Raw genomic sequence first — 15,003 nt, 5'->3', positions numbered from 1 at the left:
CAGATGCCATATTACATATTTAGATCTAAAAAAACATTCTTATTCTAAATGACTGTGGATTCATTGATTTTCGTGGGTATCAAGTTTCGTGGACAGAGAAAAAAAGACGTTTCGTGGAAAACGTAAATTCGTGGATCGCTGATTTAAAAAAAATGAAAAATTCAGATACGTTAATCGTGAATTTCTGTTTGATTAAGGATATGATATAAACTCTTTTGTTTGGTCAATAATAAAACAAAATAAGAAGGAATTCATTGAAAAAGTCACGTTGAATTGTCAAAATCCTCGTTTGATCATTCATGGTTAAAGTGGTCATTGAACACTTCGATTATAATCGTGAACAGAGACAACTAACTATTTGTTTGTTTTACAATTTATAATTTTTTGTCGGAATTTTATGAGGCATTCACAACTCTATAATTGATATATGATTGAAAGCTTAATTCCCTAATCACGGTATAATGAACAGTCTTATAAGTAAAATGTGCAAATAAATGTTCCTGTCATAAACAATATTACCTACGGCATTATCCCTGTACTTAATCCTATTGATTTTTAATCACCAGTAATCCAAACTATGACATGGTAATTAACAACTTGCAGTTATTTTCCATGAACAATTTAAATTCAATTTTAAAAATTATTTATCACTGATATTGGATTTTTTTTATTATTGAAGTAATCAAAATACTTTTATCTTCTATCAATAAAAACACGTGTGTTGCAATGTTTATCGCCAGTCAACACTGTACGAGAACTGCATAACATAACTGGAAATAAACATCCGACTCCAAACAATTTTTTCTTGATTATTCTTCTTGGAATTCTTAAATTCGTGGTTTGAAGTGACCCACGAAAACCACGAAAATTGGTATACCATAAATAAAAATGAATCCACAGTATTTTTCCTTTCATTCCAAATCAATGAAACCATTTTCTTAAATTTTTGAGCGTTAACGGTATAAGAAAACTTTTTCACCTTACTAGTGAAATATATGTTCTGAGCAAATAATTGGTCTAACTTTAATAATGATGTAACATTTCCTTAGTTTCTTCTGAATCTATCTAATATTGTAGTCCTTGAGACAGCCTCGTTTTGTACTTGGGTAGTTAAACACTGGTTTCTGGACTTGAATTTCTAACTACTATTTGACGCTGAATTTTCTAGTTGATTGGTACCTCGTATGTACTTTTTAAACATTCAACTCATCACATAAAAGAGAAAATGACTGAAAATAACGTTAGTAAGATAGATACGCACGTCTGTAAAAGAGAGGATACGATCTAAGTCACATTATACAAACATTTAAACGTATCTGTACATAATAAAGATAACCACAATTGTATTTTCAATATTTTAATTACAATTGATAATGACCTTAATGGCTTTCATGGCTTTATCATCAACAGTTTCAAAAGCCTTAACAGTTTCAGTCATGTCAAAACGATGCGTCACAAAGTCTTTAAGGTCTATCTCACCACTCTTTACCATCTCTAATGCTGTAGGATAGCTAGAACAAAATAGAAAAACTCAACACCGACACGATAAAACCACATAGAGCTATGATTGTTTGAATGTATAGGTTTGTTTAGATAGGAGAACAGTTCCCAATCGTTGTTCTGTAATGATATGCTGCAGCTTTTTTTAAAATTTTAAGATGAAAAAATCAGCTGAATTATTGATATGATTTTAAGTTTAAAGCAAATATATTCGCATTATTTTTTGGTTATACACAGCTTTGATATATAGGAAATGCCAATCTGGTGGGAAAACAATTCATGGCTTAAAAATACGTAAAATAACATCATTACGAATTCAATCCAAGTTTCTTATTTTTGTACGTGTCTATAAAAAAAAAATCTACTACCTTATTAGAAATTTAACTTTGATAATATAAACGTCATAATAGTTGGCAGTGAAACCTCGGATTATAAGATATACGTCACTTTTTGTGTTGTTAATACATTCATGTGACGCGCATTTATACTTCGTTTGTGGTGTGCGTATGTACAATCGTTAATTTACGGGAGCGATTCGTTGATACTTGTTTTCGCTTTATAGATTTATGAATATTTAACAGCGGTATACTACTTTGTCTTTATCTAAGAGACTGAATCATGATATAAATGATTTTGTGCTAGGTAAACGATGGATATATAAAACACCATGTCACATCATTCAAAATCTGTTGAACAAACAATACAACGAGCTATAAATCTTTAGATTCGGACACAACAAATATTCTTTTTTTGATACTGTGATCATACTTGTATTTTTAGACTTCTTATGACACTATCTAAATTCTTTGATAAAACAGTTTCCAGGTAGAGATAAGTTAAATTATAAAGGAAAGGAAATTGGATTGTTTCCACAATAACGTTAATACAGAGTACAAGAACAAATAGCATTAAACTGGTATGCAAATTAAGAACAAGCTGACTCTTTACTGCTTATAAAATTTTCAACCTCTGTTCTTACATTGTACCTTGGCAATCTAATGCCGATTGCAAACTTTAGGCTTTCAATCTAGATATATAAAGTTGGGTTTTACAAAGTAAATTGCACGAAAGGCTCGTTCATGGCTTTACGTCCTCAAAAATAGGTTACTAGTCCGTTGAAGTACTTGACGAGACACGTAATTGTTTCAAAATAGAAAATAGAAAAGGAAATATTACACTCTGTGAGATCAAAAATAAAGCCATAAATTTAGATTAACTCGTGCAACTGATCAAAATATTTTCACTTTGATGACCCTTGTGAAGATCCCAGTCATATCTCATTTCATACCAGCTTTCGATATTAAAGCATCCTTACTTCAAGATGTTTTTAAGAAATTGATAGCAATCTAATTTTGCAAAACATCATTTACGGCAGTAAAACTTCGGATTATAGATGAAATGTGAAAATAACACGTCACATGTGTTTAAGAACAGTGTCCAATTGCAATGTAAGATTTTTATACGTACTATAGTTTGATATTTTTCTTCATATATTACAAGAGTTAATTGGTATGTAGAAACTACTTATACCTACTTTGAAGAACAAATTTGTTCAATATACTTTTTGAGCTTAAATGTTCTAAAACATTTACCATAAGCCGTTACGCATACGACAACACATCAAGCCTTTTGATTTACAAATTTCTAAATAAATTGTCGTTTTGCTTGTAATACATATTTTAAACGTCGGTCTTAGACTGCTATCCAATACTTTGTTTGTTTTTGCCGTTTTAATTGTTCCGACTTTTCATGTCAGGACTTTTTATAACCGACTATACTATATGATTTATTTCTCATTGTTGTACGGCTTCCTATAACTACTTATATTGTACATCCATGTCATTAGTACTTTGATTAATAGTTGTCTAATAAGAAGTCATATATATATATACGCATGTGTGTATATATATATATAACACATCTAATGAATTGAAGTTTTTTCTATGAAGTTGACTCTTTAAAACATTCAAAGAACTAAAATTAAGATTTGAATTTAAAAATAATGACGATAATTAGTATAATACTTTTTTTGTATTTTATTGCGTTTCAATTCAGATGGAAAACAACCTACATTTTTTTAATGTGCTAGGACAGTTAAAATCTAAGAAAACCAGACTTACCAGTTAACATATCTGAATAATCCTTTAATATCAACTTGCTTTGTTGCTGCTAGGTTATAAGGAATAGATGCGTTACCCTGACAACGACCAACCATCACCACACTTCCTCCTGGGTATGTTGCCTGGAATCAGAAGAAAACATTTATTCAAAATATTTATATCTAAATAATTCTATTTTGGTTACCTTGAAGTCATTCTACACTATTCGAAAACAAATTATTATTCTCAAACTGTTGTCCTGAATTTGATTATAAAGTTAAGTTACATTTGCTTGTTTCTGTGACATTGTGTATGCCAAACCAATTAAAACTTTCTATTAGCAAATCATTTATTTTACTCTATATCTAATGACAAATTTCTATATTTTTCGTTTTCAATATTAATGAACATCCTTATAGCGATGAAAATCTCATGATTTGAAAAATTATACTGATACTTCGTTTGTAACGTTCATTTTGATTGGATATCGTCACCAATTTTAATGGCATCAATTCAGAATTGATGCTTTGAAAAATATGCACAACCGCAGACGATATATAACATAATTTAAATGTACGATTTAACAGTGTTTTTGTCAGTTTCATTAGGATGGAAATAACAATATTGTATGTTAAGTTCTGACGGCTTCAATTGGTGATTTGATGGTCGAAATTACCCGTTTACTGGCTCTGCTTACACGTCGCCAGTAAACATAATTTGAGGCGATCAAATCACCAATTGATTCCGTCGAAACGTCAAATACGATACAGTTATCCCCTAAGTGAATGTCTTGATTGTTTACAAATACTTACATGAATACCCATTGAAAAACTGAAATCTGTTCCACTACATTCTATCGTAGCATCAGGCTGAAAACCTACTTTGTCGATAACATTCTCAGCAAATTCCTTAGGATCAGTCGTGTTTACTTTTATCGCATGGTCGGCTCCTTTTAATCGTGCAAAATCTAATCTTCCTTCATCAATATCTGTATGAGAACAAACGTTTATAAAGGTATGCGTAAATGAGCTACCAAACGATACAAATGGCCATAAAATGTATTAGAGGACAACACACAGCTTACTTTAATATAAAGGTATATATTCTGAATTATTCTGTTCATAATTGTTCACCACACTATCATTTTCTTTAAGGAGATTGTTTTTGTCCCACAGTTGAGTAGACAGGGAACATTTTCTTGCTAGAAGAGTCTTCAAATAAATTTCGTTACTTTTCGCCATGTTGTGGCAACATCTATTTTAGCAGTGAAATGTTCACGCCTAAAGCATACTTGGCAAAGCAAAAGATTACAAAACTCACCTGTAGTGTTACAGTCATATGCAATGTACTGTATTTATTGTTTTTTTTATGTTTATTGTTTGCTTAGATTGAAAAAACCTTTCTATGTTGACCGTATTCGCATTCTTTCTCTTCTATAGGCAGCCTATGTCCATTTTTTTTTTTTTTTTTCGCTCTCATAAAAAAATAAAATTTTTACACAATGTTGGTTTTAAGTCTATCTGTTTGTGTACACACGCAAAGTTTAATATGTTGCAAAATATATGCGCCATTTATATAAGAAAGGAGGAAAGATTCCAAAATTGATTATGATTAATCGTACAAAAAAATCAAAATTGCTAATTGTAAGAACGATTGCTATGGCACACAATCATCGGAATATTTTAATACGTCATTGTGTAAATGGCACAGTCCTAGTAGAAGCAATATTAATGATTCCAGTGGAAGAATTTTTATGTGCATAAATTTGCTTTAGACTTCATCGAGTAAAAATGAAACCTGTGTTGGCTTACTTTATGTAAAGTTTTTAAATTTGGTTATTTGTCACATGTGTTAAGTAAATATACACTTGGATAAAGGTTCTTTTATTTTTTTCAAGGTACTCAAAAGAAAGAAATATATAATGTGTACCCATACCTGTTATTACAACACATGAAGCACCCATACCTGTTATTATAACTCATCAGGCACCCATACCTGTTAATATAACACACGATGCACCCATATGTTTAGCAGCCAATAGTGTTAGAACGCCAACGGGACCTGGAACAAACAAAACACCGATACATTTACTATATAAATCTTAATAAAAACATTCCCTCAGTTTATGCCTTGTAATAAATATCTCAAAAAAATTGTCGACTGTTCCCCGAATATTGAATAGACCGTAAAGCCCAGTAGTCAGGACTTCGGTGTTGACATGATTATCAATTATATGGTCATTATTATAAATTTCCTGTTTACAAAACTTTGAATCGTTCGCCGTATTTGGCACATATGTAGTCAAATAAAAGATAATAAAACGACAAACCTGCACCACATATAAGGACTGACGAGCCAAGTGTAACATCTCCTCTCTGACAAGCATATACAGCTACTGATAATGGTTCAAGCAAAGCTCCTTCTTCTAGAGATACATTATCAGGAAGCCTAAGAAATTACATATCATATATAAACATTATGCTAATATACATACATCGACTTTGGTAGCACATATTTAATAACTAACATTAAACACATTCGAAAAAGAAACAAGGAGTTCGCTACAAAAGATACGTAAAAAACTAAATACTACAACTCATCAATACAAATCTAAAGCTAAACTGTATATCAGCTAAAACTAACCTTCAATATTGCTATAGGAACAACTTAAAGGTACAACTAGATAATACATAAAACAAAATGAAAATATATAACTATACAAACATATCATAAAGATCATATAGATCATCACCTTTTAGTTTGTAACCTGATATACTGGCAGTTCACTTATACATGTAGCAACACCTACATTATCATTCCTTTAAACACATGTCATCAAATGTGTTCAAGTTTTATGTTCAGCTTAGACAAATGCAAAAATCTAAAGAAAAATTAAGCTAGATCGAACAGAACAGCTAGCTAAATTATATCTTACTTTAGCGAGTTACAACCTTTATTTTATTACTCAAGTAAAAGTCATTCCAGTTATAAGTGGAATTCTCCTTTTCAGGTTTAAAATCTAAGGATTTAGTGTTGGAAGTCATATTTGATTGAGTTAAGTCTGCCAATTGATATTTTATCGTATGTTTTTATATGTTGTGATGTTATGCTATTGTTTCAGAAAAAGGGAGAAGGTTTGGGCCCATTAAAACGTTTAATCCCGCTGCAAATGTTTGCACCTGTCCTAAGTCAGGAATCTGTTGTACAGTAGTTGTCGTTTGTTTATGTAATATATACGTGTTTCTCGTTTCTCGTTTTGTTTATATAGATTAGACCGTTGGTTTTCCCGTTTGAATGGTTTTACACTAGGTATTTTGGGGCCCTTTATATATAGCTTGTTGTTCGGTGTGAGCCAAGGCTCCGTGTTGAATGCCGTACTTTAACCTATAATGGTTTAATTTTTGAATTGTTGTTTGGATGGAGAGTCGTCTCATTGGCACTGACACCACATCTTCCTATATCTATATAAGTGGCATTTTGTTTTGCTGCAGAAAGTAACTGACTCAGTTGTTTATCAAAAATCAATCGATGTTCATCATGATAATTCATGCTGCTGATAATAATAAAGTTGTATTATTTTCTTGTTTTGGTCACTGTAGTATTTAGCCATGTGTTGCTTGCGTAATGCATCCATGATTTTGGAGAGTATAACTAAACACCTATGTTATAAGAGAAAATTTAATATATACCAATATAGACTGACAAATGTAAACACTTGCTGCAAATGTTTTTTCACAGCCTTCAAAGTTCTGTATTGAACGTACTTCATAATTTTTATTATACTATGTTATATAAAGGACTTAAGAAACTTAACAAATGTACTATTATAATGTTTGTACACTTAAAAACTGTATGAGAAAATTAATTCTTGGTACTATATATATATATCGTTTATGGATTAAAATTGAGAAAGGAAATTGGGAATATATCAAAGCGACAAAAACCCGACCATAGATCAGACATTAGCCGAAGGCCAACAATGGGTCTTCAATGTAGCGAGAAACTCCTGCACCCGTAGGAGTCCTTCACCTGGCCCTTAAAAATATGTATATTAGTACAATGATAATGGAAGTCATAGTAAACTCCGAATTATACACAAGAAACTAAAATTAAAAATCATACAAGACTAAGAGAGGCCAGAGACTCCTGACTTGGGACAGGCTCAAAATTGCATACATTGAATTTAAAAAAAAAACCAAATTTTACATATTTATTTTTTACATTATATAATTCTCAAGTCGAGATCAACGTAAAATAAGAAATAATAGAGGCTTGATGCAAAAGTGGGCTGAATGATAAAAATAATAAATGATCACAAGAAACGCCTTTGATGGATGTTTATAAAATGAGGATATTTTCAAGGTTTTTATTTTATAAAGTATAAACATTCAGGTCCATGACAATACAATTGTTAAATTGTAAATGTTACAATTAAACACGATTGTACTATTTCCGATAGCATTGTTAACCGGGTATTATTTTTTATTTTTAGTGCTAATCAACAAGTGAGAGATTCAAATCATGGGAATTATATATATGTATATCAATGATTGGTTGTTATGAAGAACCCACTTACGTTATAATATTAATAATATCTATAGAACAGTGACGGGTTATTTAACATGGACTATGCGAACAAAGGTAATCAATGTTAAAGCAGTGGTGCACGACTTAACTATAATGATAGTGCATGTAGAGTTGTAACACAGCATTGTCTATTTCAAAGTTATATTAAGATAACCATATAATAATGGGGGGTCTTTTTTTTTAAAGTAGAAAGAGTTAAGGAGAAAGTATGGTACGTAAAGCAATTTGAATGCACACACTATAAAGCGTTACAGATCCCCCATATATTCATAACACTTTATTCTGACATGAATCACTATTTATATTTTTGAATTGTGTTTTGTATATAAGATTCAAGCTTCATGAATTTAGTTCAAAACTTCGAACACGACCAAATAAGTTTCTTTTAAGAGTATGATCACGGTGGACACAAAGACATGTTTTGCAGTGTACTTTGTACTATGTATAAGATATATTTTACAAATAAGTTAGTGGATGGAAAAAATTGTTTTCTATAAGGCCTTGGTTCCTTTCTAATTTGTACAAAAGTATAACTTGTACTAAAATAATTGTATACAATAAACTCATATAATATTATCATATTATTGAGACGACATTTATCATGTTTATCATCTGATATAAGACATACATACTTAAAACAAAAGTCAGCTGCGTGCTTATAGAACCGGCATATATTTCCATCATCGGGGGGCGTAGCACAAAAGAAAATGTCTTTACACAAATTATACTTTCCAGATTTACACAATCTGCAGGTACGACAGGGAACTCCAGGCTCAATAGCAGCTCTGTCGCCTGCAAAAAAAATCCCATACGTATATACACTTTCGGTCAACGTACTCAGTCTTACTCTTTTTCGATTTCATGTGATTCCCTCAGTTTATGTTCGTTACTTTTAAATACTATTGTCTAAATAATTTACAAGATCACATTGAACATCGATAAGCTACTGTTTTCTTAATTCGTCAATGCTGTTCTACAAACTAGTTTCTAGTAAAAAGTAAATTCACAAAAATACTGATTACCGAGGAAATTTCAAAAACGAAAGTCCGTAATCATATGACAAAATCAAAAACTCAAACACATCAGACGAATTGACAAGTTGTCATATGTTTGACCTTGTACAGTCATTTTCTTATCTATAACAAGGCGGATTGGGCCTGGTTTTGTAGCTAGCTTAACCCTCCTAATTGTATGACAGACGCATCAAATTCCAGTTATCGAATGTCATGAAAAACGATAGAGACGATAAGTTGGAATCACGTATAACTAGAGTTTGGAAAGGATTACAGAACTTATTATGGGTTGATTATGAATTTCACAAACTCATATGTCGAAAGTAAACGGACAACGTCATGCCTAAAAAAGATAGTACACGAAACACAACATAGAACTCTAAAGACTGAGTAATTTTTCATGAATAATACTCTTTTTTAATTGCGTTTTGGTGATATACAGATGTGACCACCAAACAAATGCTACATCACCCTGAAAAAAATGATTTCCTATGGAGTAACAAAGTAACTTTGTATAGTAACACAACCATTTCCTTGTTGATTTTGCATTAACAAAGATCCCTGTTCAACAGTTATGATTTATTTGTTCGTTGTCCAAATTAATGTGTATGTGTATATCATTTGATGGTCAACGAGATACTAAAAAACGGAAGTAGTCTTTACTGTGCATACTCATTTACATATAAATTGTGTGAGATTGGAACGAGAAAGTTGACGGTTCTAAGATATCTCATCAATTTCAATAAATATTTTATCATTGTGGAACTGACTTGTAGGCTTGCAATGAATTATTCATCACGGTCTGTGGAGTTATAGTGACAGTTTTACTTTACGTTTCGACACAGCCACTATCGAGACGGTATGAATTGGCCATATTGTCTATATCTGGCAGTACATTTATAAGATTATAGTCAGATCTTTCATTAAAGACTTTATTGACAGTCAACCCAAACCGGTAATACTTAATAAAAATAGTATTAATTAGACGTAAGTTGATCAGGGAGATTTACTTTATAAGAGACAAAGTTAATTAATTACCTTTGGCTTTTTTCTTTTGTGGTGCTTTGCTGGTTTAAGGCAATCACAGGGTATAAATGATTATCATTACTTTCGAATCTTATAAGATCGTTCAGTAAAAAAGTAAATAGCCGTATGGAATTTGATAATCACGTTTTGTAATTAATATGATATTGAATCTCATCATACGGATATTAATTTACCGATTTGAACGGAAATGTGAAAGGGCAAATATATCAGGAAGTAAAATCGATCCCTTTTTGCTATGTTGTTTTGTTTAATATCAATTATCACTTTATATCAACAACTATAGCCGTTAATGAAATTCTAACGTGGTGTATACTGTTTGGCTTACAAACATATGACGTAAGGAAAAGGTCTGAGGGGAGTAAATAACGACAAACTTCTTTATTTTTTCTATATTAGAACCTTTTATGGCATCTTCTTACTTAGATAACAAGATTAAGAATGCCTCACAGAAAGAGTGTGAAATATTAAAAGACATTTTTCTGAATTTATACTTAAAGACAGTAATAATAGATCGAAAGGAATCAAAATAATTAAAGATTGCTGGTTAACTTATTAATCACTTGGCTGTTGTTTTAGTATATTTTCAATGCAATCTGACCATTCCTTCAATATTTGGTTGCTTAGTTTTAGTTTTCAATTTTTTTCTTGTGAACTACTATTTGTCTGTTTGGCTTTTTTTTAGGCAGGACGTTGAATGGTAATTTTCGATCTATGAGTTTAGATGTCTCTTTGGTATCTTTTGTCCCTCTTTTAAAGCTTGTCTACCGACACCTACCCACTTTTAAATGTTTCACACCAGGTCCAATCTGTACTACTGTGCCACTGGCTTCATGTCCCATAACCATAGGCTTTTCTAAATTGAATATACCACACTTTCCATATTTCCAATATTTAATGTCAGACCCACATATTCCAACAGAGGATATCTGTAGTAACACCTCTGAAATAAATGACTCAATCAAAAAATAATTTAATTTTGGATGTAACGCGTTTTCTGATTGGCTGACGGTATTTTGTTATGAGCCATTAGAAAAAAATTAGTCATGTGACCGTGACGTCATCGATGTTTGTTCGTGGTTTTATACGGTTTAAAATGGAATTAGAATTAAATTATAAGAAATGATTGTAATATGTTATCTGTCTATTCCGAAATAACATAAACATGTGGTGCACACTGTTAAAATACCCGCTACGCGCGTTATTCATTGTGCACCAAATTTTTAATGTTATTTCTTCATAGACAGAAAAAATATTCCAGTCATTCCTTAAGGAAAAAAAGAATTTAAAATCGAACATTGCAAATTCCTCACTGGAACAGACACCAAGGAGCAAGGATACAAACAACTCCCTTATGATTTGCGCATGACAAGAGGAAATAGATAGTCATTGGATTATATACTTTGGTTTTCAAGATGACAGTGCTTTCTTTCAGATATTGTATTGCATTTCCATGAACACGATACTAAATTTAACAGTGATAGTATGCCGATAGTTGTTTTAAACAGCCGTTCTAATATTCAAGACAACCTAAATACACCGATATTTAGCTCTTTCTAAACATTTGAACTTAGTTATCAAGGACTTTCAGTACTGTTCTTTATACGAATGCTTAGGAATATCGATAAGTTGGACATAACAAATATACAAACCATTACATCCAGGTTGTGGAATCTCTCTTTCTTCCTAAAAATAAATCAAGTCAGATGTTTAGCTAGCTATACAACCATGTTTAATCCAGCATTTTCTACATAAGAAAATGCCTGTACCAAGTCAGAAATATGACAGTTGTTATTAGTTCGTTTGAAATGTTTGAGGTTTTATTAATGATAAGGAACTTTTCGTTTTGAGTTTTCCTCTGAGTTCATTTTTTTGTGATTTTACTTTTCACATATTTATTGACTAAATCTGCATTAGAACCTAGTTTTTTGTATGAAAATGAGACAAAACTGTTTTTTTTTACTTAATGTTTATTTGGGCATAATGTTATGTACATTTGGGAAGTGAACAATACTTCATGTATCTCTAAAGTTGTTAGACTAAGAGAACAAGAGTATTTCTGGTCTCTGACACTGTAAGACACTTGTCTTAAATATAACTAGGGGATAATTCAGTAATAGTTATAAACAGTAAATTAAAATTAAGATAAAATGTTATTTACAATACAAACTAGTTTAACCCAGCACAATTCTGCATTCTGATTCAGATCTAGAAGTGGTCATGTGTTAATATGTTACATACTTGGGCCTCATTCAGAAAAAGAAAAACGTATTAAATATGCATCAACCGTGTGATAGATATCTCCCCTTATGTGGCAAAATTAAGATTAAAAAAAAATGATTCAATTTTTTTTTAGAAAATACAGCGACAAATATGATAATAAAAAACATGATTTACTACATTAACATGACAGTCATAAAAAGAATTCATACTACTCCCGAAATTTGCACATTTCATTAAAGATTTAGATCAATTGTTATCTTTAACATCAAAATTTAAGATGTAGAAGGCACCCAATTTACCTCAACCAAATTTAATTAATTAACATAACTCTAGTATACAACGAATGTTTTTTTTTCGCTTTTATATTGCATTTGTTTTTTTACGTTATCAATGAGGTCAATAATTAATACAGGTTGCGAAATGTATGCCACTGCTGGTCGAGATTTATTTCCCCGAGGGTATCACCAGCCCAGTAGTCCGCACTTTTGTAAGGCTTTTCTACCTCATGCATAGATTACCATAGCTGTATTCGGCAAAACGTTTTGGGTCCTCAATGCACTTCAGCTTCGTACTTTATTTGACCTTTTTAACTTTTTTGGATTCGAGCGTCACTGATGAGTCTTTGGTAGACCAAACACGCGTCTGGCGTATTTACACAATTTAGTCCTGGTATCTATGATGAGTTTATTTACAACCACTCGGTCGATGCCGCTGCTGGTGGAGATTTATTTCCCAGTGGGTATCACCAGCCAAGAAGTCAGCAATTTTGGGCTGACATGAATGATCATTGATATGATAATATTTATAAATTTTAACTGTTTACAAGATTTTGAATTTTTGAAATACTAAGGCTTTTCTACCTGAGGCATGGATTACATTAACTGTTTTGGGCAAAATTTTAGGAATTTTGGTCCTCAATGCTCTTCAACTTCGTACTTAATTTGGCCCCTTTTACTTCATTGGATTCGAGCGTCATCTATGAGTCTTTTGTTGACGGAACGCGCGTCTGGCGTATATACAAAATTTAGTCCTGATATCTTTGATGAGTTTATTTACCTCGTATTTTACCTTTATTCAGCCTTGCAAACAAAATAGATTTTTTTAAGACAATGTAGTTATTATATGGGTCGGTTATGTCACTATGACGTTCTTAATTGAATAAGGAATTATGATTATCATACATTCTTGTATGCTTGTCTATATATTATTGTTAATTTTTTTTATTTTCAAAAATAGTTAAATCATCTCCCCGGTTACTGTTAATTGTTATTTGGGATTTTTTTCGCGATAATTCGGCTTGATCACTTTTTTATTATAATCATAGCGTGATTTTGAAGACTGTTAATAAAATGATAAATATTTTTGTGAGGAAGGAAGGGATTGTCACACTTTCAAAAAATTCTGTTGCATAAATCGTGTAAATCACTCTAGTTAAATTCTGCTATCTAGGTTATTACTATCGTTATATAAATGAAATTACACAATAAGGCCCAAAGTGCTGTTGTACTATATTCTAAGGTAAATATGTTTACATATTCTGACTATAATCGAGATAAGATTAACTCCAGCATTGAACAAATATCCTTAAGGTCAGCCCAAACATAGTGTGAAAGGTGTTAAAGGTCAATTTATCCTTCATAAACATCATAGGGTAAGCCAAGGATTATTGTTTGTAAGTTTATAAATAAAGGGTTTATTTTCCTTCACCACATACGTGCTTAATGTATTACATATAATGTGCAGATGAAATATCATTCCGATAATTAAATCGGGCATAAAGTATGAACAAATAAATAAATGTAGAACATACCAAACGTATATCTAATGGGCCGTGTAATACAGCAGCTAAATTCCTCACAGCCATTGTTCTCTGCTTATCTCTGTCCTAAATGTTGACATTGTACTTAGTTACATGAGATAAATCTTAGTATTTGACAAGAGGGTTACAAGTAGGTATCTACATGTTGCTTATGATAATAATCTTAACAAATACATCGCATGCGTAATTTTTTATGAGGGTTAAGTTTTTGAGCTACACAACTACTTTAATACAAGTAATCTTCATGTACAGTTCTACAGATGCATATTAAATGTACATCTGTAAAGCTGCATATCAAATGTACATATGTTAAGCTGCATATCAAATGTACAGCTGTCAAGCGGTATATAAACTGTACATCTGTTAAGCAACATATAAACTGTACATTTGTAGAGCCGTATATAAACTGTACATTTTTTAAGCTGTATATAAACTGTACATCTGTAAAACTGAATATTAACTGTACATTTTGAAAGCTGTATATAAACTGCACATTTTAAAATCTGTGTATAAGCTATATATCTTTTGTAATACGATAATTATCCACAGTAATATAGAGTTTTACAGATGTACAGTTTATATACAGCTTTACAGATGTACAGTTTACATACAGCTTTACATAATTAAACAGAAAAGAAATCAAGGACTAAATTAACTCATCATAGATACCAAGTTTAACTTTGACTAACTTCAGTTTGAAAGTAAAACAAAAAGAGAT

General features: G+C 31.3%; 1 protein-coding gene across 1 annotated transcript; it reads right to left on the bottom strand.

The window, feature by feature from the left end:
• Positions 1-1,341: 1,341 nt before the first annotated feature.
• LOC134720827 (sorbitol dehydrogenase-like) lies at positions 1,342-14,393 on the bottom strand. Its single transcript, XM_063583364.1, has 9 exons — positions 14,277-14,393; positions 11,896-11,929; positions 11,022-11,186; positions 8,819-8,978; positions 5,929-6,047; positions 5,595-5,660; positions 4,412-4,587; positions 3,621-3,742; positions 1,342-1,511 (listed from the first exon to the last, which is right to left on the bottom strand). Exons 1-9 carry the CDS (start codon positions 14,328-14,330, stop codon positions 1,358-1,360), a joined length of 1,050 nt encoding a protein of 349 aa, XP_063439434.1. The 5' UTR covers positions 14,331-14,393; the 3' UTR covers positions 1,342-1,357.
• Positions 14,394-15,003: the final 610 nt, after the last annotated feature.

The sequence above is a fragment of the Mytilus trossulus genome, chromosome 6, assembly GCF_036588685.1.
Source record: "Mytilus trossulus isolate FHL-02 chromosome 6, PNRI_Mtr1.1.1.hap1, whole genome shotgun sequence".
In the NCBI taxonomy this organism is placed as follows: domain Eukaryota; kingdom Metazoa; phylum Mollusca; class Bivalvia; order Mytilida; family Mytilidae; genus Mytilus; species Mytilus trossulus.
This window is presented reverse-complemented; position numbering and strand designations above follow the sequence as displayed.

Excerpts from the sequence above, each read along its gene's own strand:
- LOC134720827 (XM_063583364.1), bottom strand. The coding sequence starts at position 14,330 with ATGGCTGTGAGGAATTTAGCTGCTGTATTACACGGCCCATTAGATATA. Across the intron at positions 11,187-11,895 it reads TCCACAACCTGGATGTAATG|AGGTGTTACTACAGATATCC; the intron begins GTTTGTATATTT and ends CATTTATTTCAG. Across the intron at positions 1,512-3,620 it reads TTATTCAGATATGTTAACTG|CTATCCTACAGCATTAGAGA; the intron begins GTAAGTCTGGTT and ends ATTTTGTTCTAG.